Raw genomic sequence first — 25432 nt, 5'->3', positions numbered from 1 at the left:
GAGACAAGATTCTGACCCACTGAAAGAACAGCCCTGTTGACCTCCTGGTCACAATCCAGTCCAGCTGGCAAGGTGTGAAGGGGGAAATGAGATCACACCCATTTTGCAGAAGGAGAATCTGAGACCAAGCCCTTAGGGGATGGGGCGAGTGGCTTACAACTTCATAAATCAGAAGAGTCCGAGGAAAGAAAGAGCGAGAGACAGGAGCTCAGTGGCCCTGAGTCCCAAAGGCCATGCAAAGAATTCCTGGGCACTGGGTCCCTCCCAGGTTTCTTCTCCTGGGAGACCCGAGGACGTCTTGCTCTGCTCTATTCTTTTTCCCCCATTGACTGGGGAGAGCATCAGGGAGAAGTAGGGGCCGGTGACAGAAGAACCGTGTTCAGGAGAGGTCCCTCAATTCACATAAAGGTGAAGCATGCTTTTATTTATTGTTTTTTAAAATATTTTATTTACTTTTTTACAAGACACAGAGAGAGAGAGAGGCAGAAACATAGGCAGAGGGAGAAGCCTGCGGGAACCTGCTGCGGGACTCGATCCCGGAACCCCAGGATCATGCCCTGGGCCGAAGGCAGAGGCTCAACCACTGAGCCCCCCAGGGGCCCCGAGCATGCTTTTATTTTAGGGGAAACCCAGCCTGGTCAGCATCACATTGGAACTTCTCCAGCCCTGTGACAGGTCTTTATTTCTTCCTTCACATCCCTCCCGAGGGTGACTGCCTTTCACTCACACCTAGTTCATCGCTTCAGGTGATGTCTGTTGGCCTAACTCTGGAAGGCTTTTCCGTCCACAGTGTCCTTACACTGACATCTGCATTCCGACATTTAACCGCGTTGTAATTGGATTCCACTCTGCTCGTTGGCCTCTATCCATCCTTGCGACGTGTACCTTCTATTTGAGCGGGCTGCTCATTTCCAGTTCTATTCGATCGCATTCATGGCTCACAAGCAGGGTACAAGGCACGAGGTTGGCTGATGGTGGATACACAGGTGAATAAAACTCTCATCTCTCATGATCACTCTTTATGGTCATGTAGTCACGGGTCTTGCCCTTTGGTGCATACAGAGTGGAAGGAAACGAATAATGGTCTATGCTATGAAGCAGAGAGAAATGAGACGCAGTGATTAAGGAGCAAGGGGCCAAAAGAAGTGCAAGAAGGCCTAATTAGTTTGGCCAGTGACACCAGGGAAAGCTTCACAGAGGAGGTGACATTTGATCTGAGCATTGCAGTGTGTGGGAAGGGTCAGGGGTGGGGGCGCACACGGAAGCAGAGGCGCTCTGCGGGCACAGGCAAGGGACTGTGAACGCACTCAGTGCATCCGGGGAGGTGCCCCAAAAACATCCCACAGATCCACGCCTCTGCTTCTTGTGCTTGCCTCAGTTGGATGTGATCTGTCTTCTTCATTCTTGGCCAAATCCTATCCTTCTTCTGGAGCCCAGCTGCAGCCTCACCTCCCTCACGGAGCCTTCCCTGACTGCTAGCTCCTGGCACTCCCCACAGCAAGTAGTTCGGCATTTAAGTATAGAGTCTGTGCTTGTCTTGCATAGGGCAGCTATTTTGCTCATCTGACACTTTGGGGGTCTTGCAGCCCCCAACACTGCTAAGGGTGGTCAGGGCTAATAGGTCAGGTTCTGTGGACCTATTCGCTGGGACTAACATCTTCCTTCTGCCTACATGCAGCTTATTTCTACTGCCCAGGCTGGGATTGCTGATGGGGATTTAGGATTTAGCTGGCTATGGGTGCCCACACATGAGGGAAACAATTCTTCATAGGATCACCTGAATGTTCTGTTCAGGCCTGCATGATTCCTCCTCAGCGCTGGCGGTGGGGGGGGGGGGCAAGGGCATCTAACCAAAGTGCGAAGTCCAGGACTCTCTGGACTGAGTCTTAGGAACAAGGGTCAACCCAGTTTCATCATCTACACCATCATGTATCTGCCAAGTTCCCTCTGAAGAATGACTTGCTTCTTTCAAGGTCTCTTGTTTTGATGGTTGAGTTGTGCTCAGTTCCCCCAAAGTGTCAGAAATCTAGATGGTCAATTCCTTTTGGTGAATGGGGTGCTGGGTATTGTCTCTTCTCCTTGCTCAGGCTGCTTGGAATAGGTATTAGTCTGGTTCTGCAGAGAAATGGAACCAACAGGGAACATCTCCAACAAGGATGTGGCCTGTGTGCTCACGAAGACCGAGAAGTCCCAAGGTCTGCAGCAGAAGAGCTGATGGCGTAAGTTCTAGTCCAAGTCCTAAGGCAGGAGACCTGACGTTCCAGCTCTAGGGTGGTCAGGCAGAGAGAATGGATCCTCCCGTACGCCGTCTTTTTCTTCTACTCAGGCTCTTGCCGGATTCGGTGAGGTGTGCCCACACTGGAGTGGGGGCTCCGTCTGCTGTATCAGTCTGCCAATCCAAACGGTAATCTCATCCTCACAGATTCCCCCCAGAATAATGTTTAACCAAATATCTGGGCACCCCATGGGTGGCCCAGTCAAGTTGAAAAAAATGGCCATAAAGAAAGTCTTATGAGGCTCTACTTCAGAGCAGTCTAGTCTCTACAGGAGGAGCATCTCCCCGCACTCCACTTGGAGGCCGCGTCTGCACAGCTGAGAGCCGCGCTTCCAGTGGCTTCCCGGGAGACGCTGTCCTGTAGGGTTGGGCTGGTCCGGCCAACTGTCCCATGCACAAAGGTTCCTGGGCAGAGGGATGTAGAGGCTGAAACGCAGCCCACACTCTACTCGCCAAGCACGTGTGTGGGCAGGGCTGCACCTGCTCAGGGGAAGGGCGCTTTCGTCTAACTGGTCCGAGGCGCTGCGTGGACTGTGGCAGCTGCACACCAGGGCTCCTCGCAGAGTGGCCCTGGGGGTAAAGCCACGGCCCACTCCAGACGTGCAAGGCACCGATCCTTTCTACATCGGGGGCTGCTGGGCAGGGTCGTCTTCTCCAGTCACAAAAAGCCGCATACTGGGGTGTGATGGCCTGAATCTCCAGGTGAGATATGCGCAGGGAAGTCGGGGTCCGGGGCACCCGCTAGTTTGGAGGTTCCTCCGGTTCCGTGGGGAGGAGCCAGGGGCCTAGATCACATTTTCGTAGGTTGAAATCCCAGGAGGTTTGGCGTCCCGAGCGCTGGCTTTCCCCACCTGTGCGGGAGAGGACGTTGGAGCTGTGAGGTAGGCCGCGCCTGCTGGCGGGGAGGCCGCGCCGGGGGTTCGGGGTACCAGGGCGGCCAGAGAAGCCTCAGGCCTCCCTGGCGCTTGCGAAAGGCGGGCTGCAGGGCCCCGCCGAGCCCTTGTCCCGACTCCAGTCCCCCACTTGCGAGCCCCGGGTAATCAGCTGTGTACCCAGCCAGATACAGCAGGAAGGACTGGGGCTGTTTGCGGGGATTTGGATCACGGGCTTGGAAAACATCCAGGCTCAGGCCTCCCGCGTTCTGAACCCCAATAGTTGCACCTCCCAACTGGCCAGTCGCCTCCACCAGCGACTGGGGTGCCGCCGACAAGCCTGCCCCCGCCCTGAGGCGTCTTGGTCCTGGGGCTGGACCTGGGGCCTGGGGCTGGCAGGGCCACCACCCGGGGCCCCAGGACTCACCAGTCCTCCCACATTGACGGTGAGAACGCGGCCAGGCTCAGTCCTGTGGCCCGGGCACCCTGGGCTCCCTTTCCGGGGAACGCGAGCGCGGGTGGGACCCCAGCCATTACCCGGGAGCTCCGGCAGCCGCTGGCCCTGCTGAGGGCCCCGCAGACCTCCCTCCACCCCGCTCCCAAATAAAGTGGACCCAACAGGAAAAAATAAAATTTTTTTGAATCACATGGTGACCAGTTAGTCATCGCCACCAACCTCGTCTGGAGGACGCACTTGGAGACGCCAGGACCCAGATGCCGGGACCTCCCGACCCAGGCCTTGCCGCAGTCACCCCTGGTATGCAACCCCTGTCCTTCAGCTCCTGCACACGCTCGCGGCCCTCTGCCCCCCGCACCCCCTTCTCCTCCCCTCTCCCTACCCCCTTCCGTCTCCTCAGCGCCAGGACCCCGGCTTGCCCTCACACGTGACGGCCCTGGGCGTGGAGCTCTCAGACCCTCCTGCTCCTGCAGCTCACAGACGCCGCAGAATCAGCTCCTCTCATTCCCCATCTGTTGGCAGCCAATTGCCTGATATTTCCTCCCGCCGTCATTTGTTCTCGCTGCTTCCCCCCTAGACTCCCCGGCTCCTATTTACCTTTCATGAAGATTTTGCTCAGTTTGAGGAGGACCCTCATAGACCAGGACACCCCTCACCAGATCCTACTCGGTTTAACCTTCCTTCTTTGCCTACCCCGGAGCAGGACACTGAGGCACAGGGCATTGCAAGTGTCACTGCTCCGCTGTGAATGGTTGTGTGGGTTGCACACTGCACAAGTCAGCTGGTGGAAGAAACAGGAACTGAAATTCAGCCTGTGTCCTACTCGCCACTCTGGGCACCTGTGGTGTGGCCTGCGTCTGACCAGAGGGGGGCACCTGTTGTCTAACTTTGTCCCGTGAGCTAGCAGGGCCCTGGGTGCTCTGGAGCCCGAGGTTTCCACGCGGCAGGTCAGAGGCCCAGGGGCTCCCGCATTAGAGGCAGGCTGGGCACCCCAAACAGGCCAAGTTGGGGACGGCCACAGCCCCGGGAGCTGCAAATGCAAAACACCTGTGGGCCAAGGCCCTCAGCGGTGAGTCCTGAGATGTCCAGAGAAGGGGACCACAGGCACCAGCTGGCCGGGTACACGCGGAACCGTGGACTGGCTGCCATGCTCAGGGCAACAGGAACACACAAATCAAAAAGGATTTACCTTGTCAGTCTGCAGTGTGGAGTAAATCCTACTCACTGGCTCCTCCCCTGCAGGGAGCTCCTGTAAAACACCCATCCCCACCCCAGTCAGTGAGGGGCTCGGCTCCCTCCCTGCTTCTGCCCTGCCCACTGCCCCCCTGCCCACTCCCACCACATAGCCTCCCCCCTCCCTCCCCCGCCCCCCCCTCCCGCCTCAGCTCTGGTTCTGTTTGGCTTCGGAGAGGGTCACGGTTGGGTGACGGGCGGGAGGACAGGGCAGCCCTTGGGTGAAACCCTCAGGAGCCAAGAGTTGGGGTTTGCATGGTTCAGACTGAGCCGTGATCCCTGAAGACTTTGGTTGTCTCCAGGCTGCGTGGGCCCTGCCCCCATCATGCGAGCACAGTGCTCAACGGACCAGGCAGTGGGCTCCCCGGACCAGGTAGTGGGCTCCCCGCAGGTCCTGGAGACTTCAGGGCACAGCCCAGTGGAGGCACAGGGAAGGTGGTACCTCTAGAAGCCTGGTGGGGGGGGTGGTGAGGGAGGGGCAGGCAGGGGCGGGGCAGGTGGGAGGAGGGAGCTTGCCAGAGCAGGACGCTGAGCTCAAGGGGATCCCTCGTGAGGCGCCTGGGGGGGCTCAGGCGGTTAAGCCTCCGCCTTCAGCTCAGGTCATGATCCTGGGGTCCCGGGATCGAGTTCCGCATCGGGCTCCCTGCTCAGGGAGGCCTCTGGCTCTGCCCCTCCACCTTGCATGTGCTCGCTCTCTCTCTCTCAAATAAATAAATGAGATCTCTATTAAAAGGGGCACCTCTCTCAGTTCTGTGTCCTTGGAGGCCGCTGAGCCACCTGTCCCGTGTTGGTGGCCACCTAGCAGCCCTCACCGCACACCAGGGGCTCCACTCCTCGTCAGGCCTGTCGCCTCACTCAGAGCCAGGGCCCGTGTGGAAGCCGACACCTCTGCCCCTGGAGGCTCCCATGGGGTGACAATGGCCACAGTCCTGTCCTCACAGCATCATTTCCCTGACATGATGATGCTTGGTTGGACCCTCTAGATCCTTGGCCTGCTGCCCTCTGCCCCCGACTCCCTTTCCCAGGGTTGGGGGGAGGTGAGGCCCCACCAGTGGTATCAGCTCACCTTGGAGTGGGGGATCTCGTCATAGATTCTGCCGTCTGCTGGCGGGGCATCTCTTGTAACCATGACGTACGTGTAGATGGTCTTCCTTGAGATGGCATCTGCGTCATGAATAAACGTAGAAGCAGAGTGTGTGACAGGCGGATGGACTTTAGAGATGGCCTGGCCTACTCTAACGTTGTCTCTTTAGGATAAAGACACGAAGCCCTCCAAGTCTATCATTGTTGTGAGATGATGCTGGGGGTCTTTGGACTGCCTCTTCCTCTTCTAGGGACTGCACGTTGGTGGGGGGTGCGGCTCACCCAGGGCTCCGTGGGGACCCTGTCTACCCTGGAAGCAACGTTAGGCTGATGAGGCTCTCCCAAGGCCGCCCACGCCAGCAGGGGGCAGCCAGGGGCAGCTGCTCCTCCCAGGGTCTCGGGTGGTGTCTCGGCCTGCGGTGCCCCCTGCCTCGCATGGCCAGCTGTCTTCTCGTGTGACGGTCTTGCTTTCTCAGCTCGGCTGCTTCTCTCTAGTTAAAGGTTGGCTCGGACTCTAGTGCATGCCCCACTGTCACCACCTCCAGCTGCGGCGCGCGAAGACACTCTACAGACACTCACTGTCGGCCTGACTGGCCCACGCGGTCAGTTCACTGAGCTCCCTCTGCGGGCCCGGCTCCGCGTGAGGCCGTGGATCTGCAAGGGCCCCGGGGCCCAGCCCCTACTCTTAAGAACTCCTGGGCTCGTAAAGGCACTCCTCCGGGCGTGTTCTCCTTGCTCCTGAAGTGGAGCGTTTTGGGGTGAAGTTGAAAAGAGACTTCACATGGCCAGAACCTAAGGTCTCCACAGTCCAGGGCACCAACATATCCACGCAGGATGGGCTGAGTTGAGCAATGCCACCGGGGTCCGACATTTCAGATTCAGGTCTGTCCCAGGCCCTGAGTCAACAACGCGAGCCAGACCAGGTGCTCCTGTCACCTCATCGGTAGATGGAAAAGGTGGCACTTCTTCCTTCCAAAGAGACCGGAAGGGATTGAAGGCAGATGTCTGTCTGAGGAGCCCTGAACATCACCTACGGCCTGTGTCGGGTCGTGCGACTTCTCCCCATCGCGCAGCCGTGTGATGGCCCATGACACAAACTCTCCTCCTCGGGGTGCCTCCTTCCGTGCCACGTCCGGGCCATCAGTTGTAAGTTCAGTGCTGACATTTAGTGAGTGCTTACTATGTACCAGGCTGCAGGCCCAGCACTTTATGTGGGTAATTCCATTTAGCCCACTTAGTAAGGTTGGTCACCGCACCTGTTAGTAGGCCTGTTTTACCACTGACAAACCTGGCACTTACGGGGACATCGAACCCACAGCTGGTAAACCTCCAGCCCAGACTGCCTGCAATGCACTAGCTGAGTCTTAACCAACCTGCCGTGAACCCATGTCTCCCCCTTGTTATCTGGGGAAACTGGGGGCTGAGAACTTACCGGAGTTCTTACTGAAGTTCTTCAAGTAGGAACCTGAGGAATCAGACCCAAAGGAGAGTCAGGAGCATGGAAGCAGACGTAGATATTCTCTACACCCAGGCTTGAATTATGATTGGTGGGAAAGGAAGATTTGGGGAGATCTTGGGGCTTAGGAGGAACAGGAGGGCACAATGATCCCCTGGAGGCCTCAGATTAGATTTACTGAATTGCCAACACCACAATTACAGAAGGATCCAGAGGGATCCGAGGGATCTAGTGATGACCAAGGAATGCAAAGTGAGCACATGTCCCTCAGTGACTCTCCAACGGTCATAGTCAAAATACGATGGAATTGCAAGTGACCCTGGAGACCCTTTAGTTCAAAGCTCATTTCCCATGCGATAGCACCGAGCCAGCAAGGTAAAGACACACACCAGGGAAGCACAGCTTCTCAATGGCAGTACTAAACCCAAACCCAAGCTCCGGGCCCACCAGATACCGATGACACCAGGAACAGATTCCGAGGTGCGCTCAGCGTCCCGTCCGCAGTGCTAGAGCTCATCCCCCTGGAGACGGGGAGGTGATGGAGCGGGGACTGCGCAGGTGGATTCCCTGCAACCAAGGACCTCCGTACACCCCCTGGGATAAATGCCACCCCAGGAAGAAGGAAGGTGCATGTCCACATTTTACCTTCCGGAAAAATCCTACCTTGTCCTCTTCTGCACATCAGGAACAAAAGGAATGAAGGCACAACAAAGATAAACAGAGAGAGCATGACCAGCCCGCTCAGCAGCCCTGTGTGGCGAGATCGGGGGCCTGTCGCAGTGTCTGGAAAGAGAAGATACAGGAGACTCGGCTCTCAGGAAACAGGCGGTGGGCTGGGCCACACTCAGAGGCTGTCACCATGGGCTGTCCGCCTGGGCAGTGCCAAAGCTCCCAGGGAAACTACTTTCTGGGATCCCTGGGTGGCTCAGCGGTTTGGCGCCTGCCTTTGGCCCAGGGCGTGACCCCGGGGTTCCGGGATCGAGTCCCACGTCGGCTCCCTGCAGGGAGCCTGCGTCTCCTTCTGCCTGTGTCTCTGCCTCTCTCTCTCTCTCATTCTATGTCTATCATGAATAAATAAATAAAACCTTAAAAAAAAAAAAGAAAGAAACTGTACTTTCTGTTGTTAAAAGTCGGCGTTAGAAATAGAATCAGAGGGTCACGCGGGGGCTGCCTCCGAACACCCCAAATGCACGGCCTATCTCAGAAGGCTCTGGCCCGTCTTCCAGGCCCTCGTGGGAGGAGGTGCCGCCGGGGACCAGGCCTGGCACGAGGGGGGGACACTCCCCCGGGAAACAAGGCCGGGCCGCTCCTGTGAGCGGGTCTCAGAGCGCAGGGCAGCCGGACAGAGCTGGTTACCTGCGCAGAGCTGCAGGCCAGAGATGGAGTCAGAGCTGTTGCTCACGGGGTTCCAGGCTGTACACGTGTAGGTCAGCTTCTGGCTGTCGGGCGTCTGGAAGATCTGTATTGCGTTACCCTCCTCCCCCAGGGGACTCCAGCTGTATGTTACGTTCTCTTCTTCTTTCTCCACGGAGCACGTCAGTGTGACATTACAGGTGCTGTTGATAGACGTCATTGAACTCTGCGTAATTTTTGGCTTCCCAAGCCGACCTAGGAGGGGACGACACGGGTGCCGGGGTAAGTGGAGCTGGCGTGTGCCAGGAGAGCCAGCTGTTAGACTTCTGGAAATTTTTTTTCAAGAGCGTTGTTAAACACAGCCATCATGAGAAATGAAATTGTAAAAACTTAGAATAAAATAAATCATACCTTAAAAAAGCTAATACATACTCAAAACTCATCTCTCTCTCTCTTTGGCCAATTTACTATTATCTACGCTCTACAAGTTATTTTCATCTATTACATCTGTCTTTTGTAATGATAGACTAAGTCCTCCCAATTCTTTCTTTTTTTAAAGATTTACTTATTTATTTATGATAGAGAGAGAGAGAGAGAGAGAGAGAGAGAGAGGCAGAGACACAGGAGGAGGGAGAAGCAGGCTCCATGCTGGGAGCCCGACGCGGGACTCGATCCCGGGACCTCAGGATCGCGCCCTGGGCCAAAGGCAGGCGCCAAACTGCTGAGCCACCCAGGGATCCCCAGTCCTCCCAATTCTTTTTTTTTTTTAAATATTTTATTTATTTATTTATTTATGATAGTCACAGGGACAGAGAGAGAGAGAGGCAGAGACACAGGCAGAGGGAGAAGCAGGCTCCATGCTCTGGGAGCCCGATGTGGGACTCAATCCCGGGACTCCAGGATCGCGCCCTGGGCCAAAGGCAGGCGCTAAACTGCTGTGCCACCCAGGGATCCCCCTCCCAATTCTTAAGGGAAGTTTTAAAACACAGTGGGAGTATGCACACCACGGGAACGGGCAAGCGATGGGGCGCCTGGGTTGCTGAGTCGGTTAAGCATCAGCCTCTTGATTTGGGCTCAGGTCATGATCTCAGGGTCATGAGATCGAGTCCTGAGCGGGGCTCCGCCCTGGGCGTGGAGCCTGTGAGGATCCTCTCCCTCTCCCTCCGTTGTCCCCCCCACCCCCCGCCCCCCAAAAAATCGGCAAATGCTCAGACTTGGGCTGGGTCGACTGCTCTGTGGATTGTCATTCTAGACTGAAGATTACTAAAGTAGATTAAAGTTAAAAGTGCCTCCTGTCTGTAGCCATAACGTTGCGAATAGCACCAAAAAAGACCCCTCCCGTATTTGAAAACCATTATCCAATTCAGCAAAGAGCCTCTCACATGGATGTGCAAGTGAAGCTCTGAAATATCAGTTTGTTGAGTTACATCGTCCCTATTCACTCTCTTAATGAACCCGTCAACCATCACGTTGGCTTCTTCGTCGGTGGTAGTTGCCGTTGGGAGGTGTACACACGTTCAGCAAAGCTCAATGGAAGCATTCTGTGAGTCCAACTCGCTCTGTGGGATGCACAATAACACCGTGGTATATTTTATCACCACTGATAAAATTGTGTGCCGCACATCCTTTGTGTCACACACAACAGCAAGAACCAGTTGAACGTTTATCAGCACACCGCCGCATGAAACAGTCTTTAAAAAAAATTTTTTTTGGCTCTGTTTTCTCATGTGTTTTCATTAAGTTGTTTTGTTTCATTTTGTTCTGAAGTGCCCATGGTGAAAAGTTAGAATCTCTTTAAAAGTTCATTTTAAGGGCGCCTGGGTGGCTCAGTCCATGAAGCATCTGCCTTCAGCTCAGGTCATGATCCCGGGGTCCTGGGATCGAGCCCCACGTCGGGCTCCCTGCTCATCGGGGAGTCTGCTTCTCCCTCTGCCTCTGCCCCTCCCCCTGCTCATGCTCTCTCTCTCAAATAAATAAATTTTTTTTTAAAAAAAAAAGTTCATCAAAAAATATTTTTACTAAAGTAATCAAAAGGTAAACTGTCCAAGTTGTAGGCTAAAAAGGGTTATGGAAGAACAATTATATTTAAGATGGAGGGAGAGCTATCTGAGGCAGGCAGAAGGAAGGGGAAGATCTTTTCTCCACCAGCAAGATAAGAAAAAAAGGCCCATTCAGACTTGGTAAATTTAGTTCAGCCTTGACCAGGCTGCTGTGCTGGGCTTTGTTCCTCCTACCAAAGCCATGTGGGAAGGGTGCAGAAGGAACCAGCATGTGGCTTTCTAGTTCATGGGGTATTTTTAAAGTTGTCTGTGCCTCTGAGGAGGTGGCATACGGTAAGGAAGAAGCTGTAGATGTTTTCCATTCCAGCCTCACCAGAAACCCTGGTCCTACAAGTCTCATAGAGGGAACTATTCCAGACCAGAATTAATGAGGACTTGTGAAAAAAAAAAATTTCAAAGAAGTTTGGCGTCACCTTGAGGAGCTCCACAGCAAAAAATGAGCCAACGTGTGTGTGTGTGTGTGTGTTTGTGCATGCGTGCAGGTGTGTGCAGGTGTGTGCACGCACAATTTCTTTAGAAACTTGATTTACCAGAATGTTCAAGTCTCAGCTTGATATTTACTGATTTTTTAGAGAAATTCTTTTTTTGCTGGGCATTGAAGTGGGGGATAGTTCCTATTAATTCCTATTAAGAATAGGATCCCATCTCATTTTCTCAGCAGGAGCAGGGATGTTACCTGCATCAGGCTGCTGAGCAGAGAAGGGCAGGGCAGGGCTGAGTGGGGAAGCCACTGGATACCTGAGTCCGACCAGCCTCCGCTGCTCCCAGAACGGGATGCAAACAGCTTCGCTGAGGTTTGGCTCCAACAGTAATGACACAAGGATAATTGTCTCCTGCTGGGTTGTTCGTTGTGAAGACTAAATGAGGTATTGTGTTTACAGAACACTCTAACACCCATCCATCCATCCGTCCGTCTATCACCTATCTATCCATCTATCATCGATCATCTATCTGGCCGCATTAATTATCTACGGGAAAGACAAAAGAAGCCAGCAACAAGGACTGCCCCTGAGAAGGGGGAGTTGCGATGTCTTTTACTCGGTGCATGTATTGCCTAAGCATGTGTGATCTTTCTATTTTCTTAAATTAGGTGCTAGAATGACAGAAACATGGAGTTCAACAAATGTCAGTTCTCTTCTCTCTCTCTCTCTCTCTCTCTCTCTCTCTCTCTGTCTTTTTTTTTTAAGTTTTTATTTATTTATTCATGAGAGACACAGAGAGAGGGAGAGGCACAGGCAGAGCGAGAAGCAAGCTCCATGCAGGGAGCCCGACGTGGGACTCGATCCCAAGTCCCCAGGACCACGCCCCGGGCCGAAGGCAGACGCCCAACCACTGAGCCACCCGGGGATCCCCTCCCTTCTCACTATCTTCTCCACTAACTACCCAAAAGGTACAGATCTTGTCATGTGGGAAATCCGGCCTTCTCTGAGACTTCCCCGTGGTCTGCTCTAACTGCAGACGGAATAACACCTCCCAGAAATTGAGTGAGTACAACTGAACATATAAAGAGATGAGAGCAAGGGCGCCTGGGGGGCTGAGTCAGTTAAGCATCTGACTCTTGATTTCCACTCAGGTCATGATCTCAAGGTCTTGGGACTGAGCCCGGCTTGGGGCTCTGCACTCAGCGGGGACTCTGCTTCTCCCTCTCCCTCCTCTTCTGCCCCTCTGCCCACTCACATACACTCTCTGTCTCTCTCAAATTAGTAATACATCTTTTTAAAAATGGTTAAATTGTTAAATGCTGTGTTATGTAAAAATAAATAAATAAATGTTGTGTTATGTATATTTTATCACAATAATATATTTTTTTAAAGATTTTATTTATTTACTTGAGAGAGAGAATGAGCGAGCAAGCAAGAGAGAGCATGAGCGGAGGAAAGGGCACAAGGAGAGGGAGAAGCAGACTTCCCGCTGAGCAGGGAGCCCAACGCAGGGCTCAATCCCAGGACCCCAGGATCATGCAAGACCTGAGCCGAAGGCAGATGCTTAACTGACTAAGCCACTCAGGCGCCCCTCAATAAAAACATTTTTTAAAGAACAAAAAGAAGGACCCCTGGGTGGCGCAGTGGTTTAGCGCCTGCCTTTGGCTCAGGGCCCGATCCTGGAGACCCGAGTCGAATCCCACGTCGGGCTCCCGGTGCATGGAGCCTGCTTCTCCCTCTGCCTGTGTCTCTGCCTCTCTCTCTCTCTCTCTCTCTCTCTCTCTGTGACTATCATAAATTTAAAAAAAGAAAGAAAAATAGATTTACCATGTTCTCATTCTTGGGTATTTATCTTGGAGGAACAAAAACTTATTTTATGCTGAAACTTGTACGTGAATGTGCATAGCAGCTTTATTTATAATAGCCCCGAACTGGAAACAACTAAAATATCCCTTGATCGGTGAGTGGTTAAACAGACCAGTACATGTGTACCGTGGAATACTATCCAGCAATAAAAAGATACGAACTACTGATACTTGCAATAATTGGGATGACTCTCAAATAAATTATGCTGCGTGAAAAAAGCCGATCTCAAAAGCACGCATATTGCATGAGTGCATGTATGCGGCCTTTGTGAAATAACGTACTGCTGGGTATGAAGGAGAGATTGACGTCTTCTAGGAGTCGAGGAGGGCATGGGTGGCGAGGAATGGCTGAGGGCATCTTGCTGCAATGGTTCAGTTCAGGATTTTGATTGCAGTAGTGGTTACACTAGGGCGCACATGTTAATAAACTGTACACGCTACTCTTCTACGCACATAAATGAGCACCCAGACAGCTGATGACCCCTGAATAAGCTCCAGGTACGCCAATGTCAACTTCCAGGTTTTGATATCGTACTACAGTTACGTAAGATGTTACCACCGGCAGAGGCTGGGTGAAGTGGACGCAGCACCTCCCGGCATGGCTCTTCACACCTCTCTGTGCATCCACACTTATTTTAAAATAAGGGTTTTTCTAGAGAAAGACTCTCCATACGCTATCTCACTTGATCCCCACTATGGGAAGCGAATAATATGATTATTCACATTTTATTGAAAAGAAAAACCAGGCCCACGGGAGAACCTGCTGATTGAAGATTACATGGCTAAAAACAAGCAAAATCACCTCCTCCTTGTGAGTATTGATGTATTTATAGAAGTGTTTATAAGTACGGAAAGATTTAGGGAAGCCAATAAAGAAATCAAGGTGTTCTATAGAGAGCAAATTTGCAAAACAAAACAAGCCCTTTATCCTCCCACAACTTACGGAAGACTTGAAGGTTGTAGCGCCTGGTGGTGGTGACCATCCCTTCAAGGATCTTTGTATTTATGTCGGCTTTGTAGATGCCTGAGTCTTCCATCCTCAGATTGCTGATCTCCAGGTTGTAGTTCTGATGTGAGACATTTATTCGGTCGTTGTAATTTTGGTGGGTCACAGTCACTTTGGGTGCTGTTTCTGAGTCTCCCGGTGTTACAAAAGCAACGGATGTTTCAGAGTTCCAAACAATGTTGATGACTTGCTGTGATTCTTGGATATTTAAGGGGAAAGTAACGGACTCCCCCAGAGTCCCAATGACCATGAGGATGTCTGTGTCACCTCTGGCTGCTTCCAGAGCTGGGGACATAAATAGAAAACCATAGCATTTCATGGTTGCACCTTTTAGAGTTTCCTGTCTCCCCAAGCTTGAGCTTCCCTGAATTGCTGCCTCAAGATGCAGCTTATCCAGGTTCTGGAGGGATTTTTTGGTTTTGGTTTTGGATTTTTTGGGTATTCTACTCTACACATAATATGTTATGATGGCTAAATTTCTAAAGGATTATCATTCAAAAACGAAGTTTCCAGTGAATTTCAAGGGAACTGTTTCATTAAAAACATTTTATTTAGACTTATAGACTGAAAGGTAAGGGATTAGAGGGAAGAAGACCATAAACCTCCAGGAGGTTGGAGAATTAAATGTGTTTTTTTTCCCCAAGATCATATTGTCAAGGGATGGAAGAGCTGGGACAAGAGCCTGGCTGCTGTGGTCTTTGCAAAAAGAAAGCTACATTTATACCTTTATTCCTGGGAGATACAGGCAGAGTGCATTAGAAGTTCTGGAAAAAAATATTTCTCAAAAAAAAAACATTTCTCAAGTTGGTAATTTGGAGGTCTTTTTTGTTCACTACTCTATCTCCAGCCTCTAGATGACTACATGACACATAGTGGGTGCTTAGTAAATATTTGGGGAATGGATTAATAAATGGAATTCACTTATGTGTTGCCTGGAAACTCTTAGAACAACTTCTGAAGTAAGCAATATTCATTTATTCATTCATACATTTTATAAATGAATGCATGGGTTTATTCAAGGTCAGCTTTGTCCCAAATACTATGGCAGGTAATTAGTAATTAAATTTATTTATTTTTTTTAAGATTTTATTTATTTATTCATGACAGACACACACACACACACACAGAGAGAGAGAGAGAGAGAGAGAGAGAGAGGCAAAGACACAGGCAGAGGGAGAAGCAGGCTCCATGCAGGGAGTCCGACGGGGGACTCGATCCTGGGTCTCCAGGATCACACCCTGGGTGGAAAGCAGGCACTAAACCGCTGAGCCACTGGGGCTGCCCTAGTAATTAAATTTATAATAGAAATGTTTCCTGAGCGTCTACTCTTTTAAGTGCGATGTAAGGAGCTGGGGGATACAGTATATTGAGATTGTATGTTGTATTGATATAAAGTTGATATATTGATATTTATCAACTGATATATATCAAAATTGATATTTAAAGTCCCTGCTCTCTGGAACTTAACAGTTAAAGGAAGAGATCAATGTTAATTGGATAAGCACAGATGCTCACCTACAAAATATATAGTTGACTCTTGAACAACACAGATTTGAACTGCGTGGGTCCACTTATATTTGAATTTTTTTCCCATAAATACAGTACAATGCTGTCAATGTATTTTCTCTTCTTTATGATTTTCTTAGAAACATTTTCTTTTCTCTAGTGTACTGTATTGTAAGAATAAGGTACATAACACAAAAAATATATATAAAATTTGTGTTAATCGACTGCTATCAGTAAGGCTTCTGGTCAACAGCAGGCTATTAGTAAAGTTTTGTGGGAGCCAAAAGCTATACACATGGATTTTCAACTGCCTGAGTGGCCAGCATCCTCAACCCCTGCATTGTTCAAGGTCAACTGTTTAGGTATTATGGTGTTTTGAGAGAGAATAGCAAGGGGACTTGATCTCTTTTGGGGAATCCAGAAACACTTTCTAGTAAAAGCTGAAGGATGAACGCTTTTAAAACCCAATGTGGGGGTAGATGACAGGCTTATTTTTTTTTTTCTCTCCTCTTCTTTCACTTTATGAAGGTAAACTGATTTAAACCTAGTTTGTAAAATAGAAGGCAATATGATCATAAAATGGTCACCCTTGCCTTCCAGCCCCGTAATCCCAGAATGAGCCCACGGACTACTAATACAAATCACCTTCCTTTCAGGCCAACCAAGATTTTGCTTTAGGAGGACCATCCCAGGTGAGGTGTGATGACTTAGTTGAGGTGGGTGAAGTACAGAAGGAGATGTAACAGGGTCACGGGGGAGGAGGAGACTAAGGGCCCTCATCTACAAACATTTATTAAGTGCTAACTATGTGCCAGATGCTGTGTTAGGGACTCAGGGAAGAATAGGATGTGGTTGCTGTACAAAGGAGTTCACAGTCCAGGGAATAAGACAGATGTGTATGCAAGTCAAAAATATCACAATCTGAAGAGTGCCAAATGGTAAGAGCAAAAAAAAAAAAACAAAAAACAAAAAACAAACAAACAAACAAAAAAAACAAACCATTGTGTGAACAGGAGAGACTAAGGCTTCCTTCAGTGGCAAGAGTCGTAGTTTACCAAAATCCAGCTTCTTGAACATTAATTCTCTCCAGGTAACTGTTCCATTGGGCTGATAGGGTCTGACAGAGGGGTACTTGGTGTGTGCCAGCCTGAATCCCTCTCAGACATGGGCAAGCAACCAGTACGGGTGCATAGAGCCTTGAGCCCAAAAGGACTCCGAATTTGTTTTTAATGCTGCTGTGTCACCTTGAAATTCTTAATATTATTTGAATAAGGACTCCCTGTATTTTCATTTTGTACTGGCTCCTGCAAATTAGACAGATGCCTCTGATGCCGGATAGTCTTGCAGGGCTTTTTAAAAGTCAGACCCTTACATCTAACTGCCATTCGGCTCTGTTTATTCAAGTCAAATGTGAGAAGAGGATGTAGGTTTTCTCCTCAAGCCCCAGGAAGTGTGTGGGTGGCTTGTGAAAACAGAACTCTCTGGGGTTTATGGCAGTTGTCTTGCCACAAAGAACGTAATATTGTTTTTGACTTAGCCCCCATAGCAAGTCATTGAGAAACTGATGGTATATTGAAGGCTAATGAGACAGTAGTAATGGCAGGTAGGTCAAACTGGAGGAAGTCTTGCTGCTACTCTTGCTGCTTGTGTTGTCAGTGTCAATCCTGGGCTTGCTGAGAAAAAGCCTAGCGCTCACACATGCACAAGATGCAGTCACCTTTAGACACTCTGACTGTGGTCTGAGACAGGTGGCAGTGCTACCACTACATATAGTTAGTTGAAAGACCAGAAGGCTGAAGGTGTAAGTACTAACACTTCCGCTTATAAGCTGGGCAAGCTACACAAAGTCACAAAAGCTTTCTGAGTCTCAATTGCTTCATCCATAGAATGGAAACCATAAAATTTGTTCTATCTCATTGCAAATCATATAAGTGGAATGTCTTGTAACCATTAAGGCAAAATAAATGTTAGTTGTTTCTGAGGTTGATAATGAGGATAATTCTCATCCTCTTCATTATCATCCTCATAATCACTACATACCATTTAGGGCTTCCTAGGCCACCCCTATGATGGCCCTGGGGGAACCAGGACCATACTGAAGAATGTACAAAGGGCCATTATTAAGGGCTAATTCAAGTAAAGCCCAGAGAGATTATTTTAGGTACCACTCACTTAATGGACTTTATGCTTAAGACTTTAAGTTTTAAAAAAGAATCTCCATCTCAAGCTACCACAATATTTATTTTTCTAGGTGCTGTAAGGACTCAAACATTATATTAGCATTGGAGAGGATCTAAGGGAAACCCAACTTCAGAAAGAACTTGTGGCACAAAAATGTCCTGAATGGGAGAAGATAGTTACAAATCATATACCTGATAAGGAGTTAATATCCAGTATATATAAAGAACTCATGCAACTCAACAGTGAAAAAAATAAATGACCTGACTAAAAAATGGTCAGAGAATCTGAATAGACACTTTTCCAGAGAAGATAAATAGATGGCCACAAGTACGTGAAAAGATGTTCAACATCATTAATCATCAGGGAAAAGGAAATCAAAACCACAACAAGATATCATCTTGTACCTGTTAGAAAGGCTATTATCAAAAAGACAAGAAATATCATGTTGGAGAGGAAGTGGAGAAAAGGGAACCCTCGTACATTGATGGTGGGAGTGCAAATTGGTGCAGTGACTATGGAAAACAGTATGGAAAATCCTGAAAAAATTAGGAATAGAGCTAACATATGATCCAGCTATTCCACCTGTGGGTACTTAGCTGAAGAATATGAAAACACTAATTCAAAAAGATATATGCACCCCTATGTTCATTGCAGTATTATTTACAATAACTGAGATAGGGAAATAATCTAATTATCCATCAATGGATGAATGGATAAGGAGGATCTGATGTACAAACACACACACACACACACACAATGGGATATAAATAGGAATATATATAATATATCATACACAATGGAATACTACTCAGCTATAAAGAAGAATGAAATCTTGCCATTTGCAACAGATGAACCTCGAGGGTATTACGCTAAATGAAATAAGTCAGAGAAAGGCAAATACCATATAATTTCACTCTTATGCAGAATAAAAAAAAAACAAAATAAACAAATGCTACAAAAATAAACTCATAGATACAGAGAACATATTGATGGTTATCAGATGGGGTTGGAGATTGGGCAAAATGGGTGAAGGTCAACCATAGGTGATGGACAGTAACTAGACTCTTGGCGGTGATCACTTTGTAGTATATACAGATGTCAGATTATAGTGTTGTGCACCTGAAACTTATATAATGTCATATACCAATTTTACCTGAAAGAGAGAGAGAGAGAGAGTGAGAGAGAAGAGATTCATGGGGGTAGGTGGTAGGGAAGAAGACACATGGAAATTTCCCTGACTAGCCCTGCTAGGTTAGGTGCTCTCACTCATGGGCTCTCCAGAGCTCTGTGTTTTTCCTTCATAGTACTTGCTATGTTGTATAGTAGTCATGAACCCAAATGTCTGTTTCTGGACACTGTGAATTACTTGAGTCCAGGGGACTATACCTTCAAATCCCCAGACCCAGGATGGTGCAGAGACACAGACCACTAATGCTTGTCATGGAACAAAAGATGAGGGCAGTCAGTGGAAGGCATAGGTTTGGAATCAGAAGAGGGTCATGCCTTGTCTGAGGTGGAAGGGGGAAAGGAGATGATGAGTGAAAGGACAGGGTATCTTGAGGTGCTGTTGGGGAGGAAGAGAGAAGAAAGGCTGCTTGGTGAGGCGAGGGAACACTGGTTTGAGCCAGGTGGCCTGTGTTCAAGTTCAATCCTTGACATTTACTGAAGCCCTTATCTTACTTTACTACAAGATGGGATGTAATAATACCCACCCCATAGAATTGTTTGAGGGCACCTAGAGGTGCTTAATACATAGTGGACATTTTGGAGTAGAGAGGATAAAATAGAAGATAGTCATGCTTGATGGCCTGCAATTCTCCAGTAGTATAGAAGGTGAGGCTATCTGCTAAGAGTGAAGAGGGGAGGTTGGGGCTAGGTAGGAAGTGTAAAGATTAGGAACACAGGTGTTGAATCCAGGTATATTTGGACCTAGCTGTGCTATTTTGAGAAAACTATTGAAATTCTTTGATCCTCAGGTTGTTCACCTCTAAAATGTGAATATTTACTAAATGCAGTTATGAAGATGTGCATTTAGCAGAACTCCTGGCACATATAAATGGTAGTTGCCATTATTATTTTGATGAATGTACAAATTTGAGGAAATGATACTCTAAGGAACATCCTAGAGAGTCAACAAGACATTGATTAGTGGGATGAAGTGTTGAGGAGCAGCCTTGGGAGGCCAGTGAAGAAGAGGTGACCCACATGCACAACATCTATCTCCCAGTGACTGTGATTTCCTTATTTCCATATACCAGACCACAGAAGGGAGGGGTGAGAAGGACATACTAGAGGAGAAGAAAGGCAAGAAAAGGCTGGGCTCCTGGGGTATGAGCTTGGACGTTCACTTAGTGAAGAAGAGCCAGACTGCATGAGCTTGAGGTCTTAGGAAAGTTAAATTCTCTGGGCTGTTTTATCAGTTTAAAAATGAAGCTCATAGTGAGTGGCTCACTAAGCTCATGGAAGTGTCATGAGAGTTAGATGAGTTAATATTTGTAAATTCCTTAGAATGATGCTTGGCATCTACTAGGCACCCCTACATGTGTACTATATGAAACAAAGCCCCGTGGTTACAGAGATGAAAATAATACCCCAGTCAACTCTGAAGGGAAAAAATAGAGTCAAAACACTGGGTCTGGAGCAGAGAGCTCCTACTGAGAGCAGAGATGAAGAAGAGTGTTGTTGCCAACAGCCACCTGAACACCTTTGCCCCCGGGCTTCTTTAGGATCCTTCAAGCAACCATTTCTTATGCGTTTGGGGCATTAGTTAACCATAGCCTCCTCTCCTCCCACCCACTATCTCCTAAATCAATAATAGGGGGAGAACCTCCCTGAATACGGCAAGCCCAGAAGGGAAGCTGGGGGTGGCTGTACCCTGCCCCCTCAGGAGAGAGTGGGTTGTAGCACGTTACATTGAGTTAAGGGCAGTAGAGGGCAGAAAGGAAGCAAAGGTTTGAGCAGCCAGCTTTGTGTCAATCTCCATGAGGGTGGTAAGTCCTTTGGTTATGGGGTTTTAAAAAAAGGAACCTATCACCCCCACACGACAGTATACTATTGCCTATTGGATTTTTTTTTTTTTTACTTTCTTTTTTTTCCCTAAAGATTTATTTATTTACTTTGTTGGGGAGGGGCAGGGGGAGAGAGAATCTGAACAGACTCCCCATTGAGTGCAGAACACAATGCAGGGATCCATCCTAGGACCCCGAGATTGGGATCTGAGCCAAAATCAAGAGTTGGCCATTTAACTGACTCAACCACCCAGGTGCCCCAGCTTTCTATCATCTCTTTTGTGATCTGGGTTGACTTGAACCCATTTCTTCAAAACAAACAAACAAAAACAAACACACACACAAATTCTCAAAACCAAGATGGGATCCTGGCCAATCATTGTTCTATCACTACTTCCCTCTATTGGTATATAATAAAAAGTTGAGTGTAATGAAGAAAACATGGGTACATAGCACCACCAACACCAGCCCCAACCAGTTGCTCATACCTCTTTCTTTTCCAGCTTCCACACAGGTGAACCTAGTAAACCCAAACTCAGGTTCATTCCTCTCTAAGGTTCAAGACAAGAAAGATTTGACTCAGGAAACACTTGAATAGCCTACAAATTGGATCTCACCAGGACTCTTCCAGCCATGAAATCCTGTGTCTAATCTCCAGGGTGAAGGTCAGGACCTACTTATCCACAGACAGATAACCAGGTGGGTTCACTCACCTCTTGGACTTCTAAATATTGACTTCTGGAATGCTTCTACTGTGCTATACATTCAACAGGATTTCAAAACCTTATTGATATTGGAACTTTGTTTATTTTGAAGAAGATAATTCAAGTCACCTCACATCATATTGAAATGGCTGGTACTTGAACCATGTCTGGATACAGTCTGCTTTGGTGGCCTGCTTAAACTTCTATTATTGGTGAAGACCTGTCCACCAGCCCCATTCTCTGCCTGAATATTCCTGTCTTTATGGGAATAAATCACCACTTTCCACTAAAAATCCCAAAATGTGATCATGATCAATAGCAAAGTCAGTATTTTATTCCATGTCAGCATCAAAGGCATCAGAAGCAAAGGCAGCCTTGTTCAGTGGTTAAGCCTAAGGACATTGGAGTTCAAATCCTATTTCCTCCACTTTTTGGCTAAATGGGCTCTAGTTTTCTGTGTTTCCTTCTCTAAAACTGGGGTATTGATAGTGCTCATCTCAAACAATATTGTAAGGATTAAGGTAAATAATAAGTGTGACTACTTAGAGTAATGCCTGACATGCAGTGATTGTTCCATAAATGGTTAATTATTCCTATTATTGGTGGGGGATGGGTAAGAGGAACCAGGTGAAGATTGAAGAAACTGTAGCAAAAAAGTGTAGAGAAAAGGAAGAATTAAAGAGTATAAGAAAGAATATAGAGCAGACAACGGGCATGGAACAAAAGTGGTGGACTCTTCTGTCTTCCACCCTAGAGGGTGAGTGGCTAGTTCCTTGCAGAGGCAGTCAGAATCATGGTCACAAGTTACGATGAGAAAGTGGAATTTGGAGCATGTGACTGTGAGCCTTAGCTCTTTGAGAAAACTTTTCCAATGTGGAAGAGTCATGAGTTTGCATATTCAGACTTCTCTCATTTCAGTGATTTCAGAGGAATTCTATTGGATATGTCATTTGCAAGTATCTTCTCCCATTTAGTAGGTAGTCTTTTAGTTTTATGGACTGTTTCCTTCACTCTGCTGAAGCCTTTTGTTGTGATGTAGTCCCAATAGTTTATTTTTGTTGCCTAGGGAGACATATCTAAAAAATGTTGCTAGGGCCAATGTTATAGACAAATTATTGCCTGTGCTCTCTTCTAGGATTTTTGTTGTTTTTTAAAAAATATTTTTTTTATTTATTCATGAGAGACACAGAAGAGGCAGAGACATAGGCAGAGGGAGAAGCAGGCTCCCTGCGTGGAGCCTGATGTGGGACTCGATCCCAGGACCCCGGGATCCTGACCTGAGCCAAAGGTAGACACTCAAACACTGAGCCACTCAGGGGCCCAGATTTTTATGGTTTCATGTATTACATTTAGGTCTTTAATCTATTTTGAGTTTATTTTTGTGTATGGTGTAAGAAAGTGGTCCAGTTTCATTCTTTTGCATGTAGCTGTCCAGTTTTCCCAACACCATTTGTTGAGGAAATTGTCCCTTTTCCATTGCATATTCTTGCCTCCTTTGTTGAAGATTAATTAACCATATAATCATGTGTTTATTTGTGGGCTCTGTATCCTGTGCCACTGATCTATGTGTCTATTTTTGTGCCAGTATCATACTGTTTTGATTACTACAGCTTTGTAATATATCTTGAAATCTGGGATTGTGATACTTCCAGTTTTATTTTTCTTTTTCAAGATTGCTATGTCTATTTGGGGTCTTTTGTGGTTCCATGCAAATCTTAGGATTGTTTGTACTAGTTCTGTGAAAAATGCTGTTGGTATTTTAACAGGGATCACATTAAATCTGCGTGTGCTAGCACTTTAAAGAGCATCAAGAAATTGAAAACTTAATGAGAGGAGGCCAGGAAGAGTGGAGCAGAAAGAGCTCTAGCCTTGGGATTAGGGGAACCAATATCCCTTTCCAGCCTTACAAAGATCAGCTTGTGAAACTTCGGGTGAATCATTTAACTTGAATCTTAGTTTATACTTTTTTCTGTGTGTAATGGGATTAATAATATCTATTTTTGCTTACCTCAATGGTTTTAGAGTGAATCATGTAAGAATATAAGCACAAACATTGCAGAATGCTTTGCAAATTTGCAGAACGCTCTTCTCTGGAAGACTGGGGACATCCTTAGATTTCCACTTAGCTTCTATCCAACTTTCTTCCCTATCTACTTGCATTTTCTGTCTGCCATGTCAGGGTGGTTAGTACAGGATCCCAAAAGTTGCCCTGCCTAGTCATGCAATCTCCATGAAGTTCAAATTAAAGGAGCCACAGTTTAAATGACCAAGGGAGCCAGAGAGACCAAGGTGTAGTGATTCTACCTTTTTAGGAAATCCCAACCCACTAGATTCTCTGTGTTCTAACATATACCAGGAATTTGCTAGTGTGTTTTTTTCAGAGGGGGTAGGAGAGGCTATAAGTAGATTTAGAAACGTCAAGCATAAGGGCTCAGTTGGTTAAGCATCTGCCTTTGGCTCAGTCATGATCCTGCGGTCCTGGGACTGAGCCCCCGGTTGGGGCTCCTTGCTCAGTGGGGAGCCTGCTTCTCCCCTCCCCACCGCCTCTCTCTCTCTCTCTCTCTCTCTCTCTCTCGCACAAATGAATAAAATCTCAAAAAAATAAATGCCAATCATAGTCAGTTTATATGCAGAAGGTAACTGGATTTAATGAGAGACTGCAAAGACAAAACACTCCCAGAGCTGTGTTTATGTAACATAGTTTTCTTTATAATAACAACCACCAATATTCAAGTGTCCTTATAATTTATCTCTAAGCTGTAAGTAAGAAACAAAGTTTCAAGTTCTCCATTTCTTTTTTGAGGCCTAACTTTTTTTCGTCAAATGGAAATAACAATCTCTTCCTCATTTATTTTGGAGAGTTTTTGGAGGATAGAAGCAGAGTAATAACTCTGAATGTGCTTTGAAAATAAAGGGGGCTTATGGAGATGAAGTTCTTACAATGGTAATTATAGATATATAATTACTCTAACCTGATAGAGTAATGAAATATAATTTGGAAGGACATATCTCTGTCAAAAATTATACACCAGAATCTAAAGCCAAAAAGAAACGCTTTTAAGTTATTCAGGGTTTTAGATAATATATTCTTTTGTTGGGCTTTCTGAGTACGCCTACCAAGTGCTGCCTCTCCTGAGCAGAAGGGTTTGTTTTCAAACCTTTGAAGACTGGGCACAGATAAAATTCAGAAACATAGATTCTAAAGCCAAAAAACCAGGTTTGGATCCTAAGTTTCTCCCCAGTCAATTAGATACTTTTTCAGACCCAGGGGGTACCTGTTAAAGTAGATGGATGGAGGGGGCATTTCAATGTCTTCCTTAAGGGCAATTTCTAAAACTTAATAGAAAACCAGGAGGGCATCAACAAGGGTCAGAACTCACAGGTTTGCAGGCAAAGGAGCAAGATCCACAGGCCGCGCTGAGCCATGTTCCTCTAGGCTGTAATCTTGGTGAACAAGAAGGCGTTCCTCCAACAAAAAGCTAGTCGCGAGTAAGTTTCCTTGCACAGTATATAAGAAAGGAAGTATGAGCTAGCCGACTGGGGGAACATTGGCTTCTGCTTACGGTGATAATTTTTTCCTATTATATAATACAAGATGCCTGGCATTAATTAATTACTTATTCAGCTAATATTTATGGAATGCTTACTGGGTGTCAGGCACTCTTCTGGAAACTGGCAACATAAAGAGCAAAAAAGCGACTGATCCCTCTCCTTTCATGGAGCTCATGTTCTTGTTGGGGAGATCAACAACTACATAGGCAGTTCCCATATAGTATGATAAGTCTTATGATAGAGAAAATACAGGGAACTGGGAGAGCAGCTGAGGTCTCTAACTTGGGCAAGGAGAGTGTGGGGAAGGGTTTTCAAAGGAACTGGCAGTCCTCCTGAGGTGGACTTGAAGAGCAAGTTAGCATTACTAGGTGAAAGGTCGTAGGGAGAGAGGGAATTGGA

The 25432-nt window shown here is 47.5% G+C and overlaps 1 protein-coding gene across 1 annotated transcript; it reads right to left on the bottom strand.

The window, feature by feature from the left end:
- Positions 1-419: 419 nt before the first annotated feature.
- On the bottom strand, positions 420-25042 carry CD84 (CD84 molecule). The gene is made up of 8 exons (XM_025986335.2): positions 24862-25042; positions 14020-14367; positions 8733-8984; positions 8040-8159; positions 7353-7385; positions 5904-6001; positions 4794-4853; positions 420-3126 (listed from the first exon to the last, which is right to left on the bottom strand). The coding sequence occupies exons 1-8, from the start codon at positions 24905-24907 to the stop codon at positions 3061-3063; spliced, it is 1023 nt and encodes a 340-aa protein (XP_025842120.1). The 5' UTR covers positions 24908-25042; the 3' UTR covers positions 420-3060.
- Positions 25043-25432: the final 390 nt, after the last annotated feature.

This window comes from Vulpes vulpes, chromosome 5, assembly GCF_048418805.1.
Source record: "Vulpes vulpes isolate BD-2025 chromosome 5, VulVul3, whole genome shotgun sequence".
NCBI classification, from domain to species: domain Eukaryota; kingdom Metazoa; phylum Chordata; class Mammalia; order Carnivora; family Canidae; genus Vulpes; species Vulpes vulpes.
The sequence above is the reverse complement of the archived record's forward strand: the minus strand, read 5'-3'. Positions and strand labels throughout refer to the sequence as shown.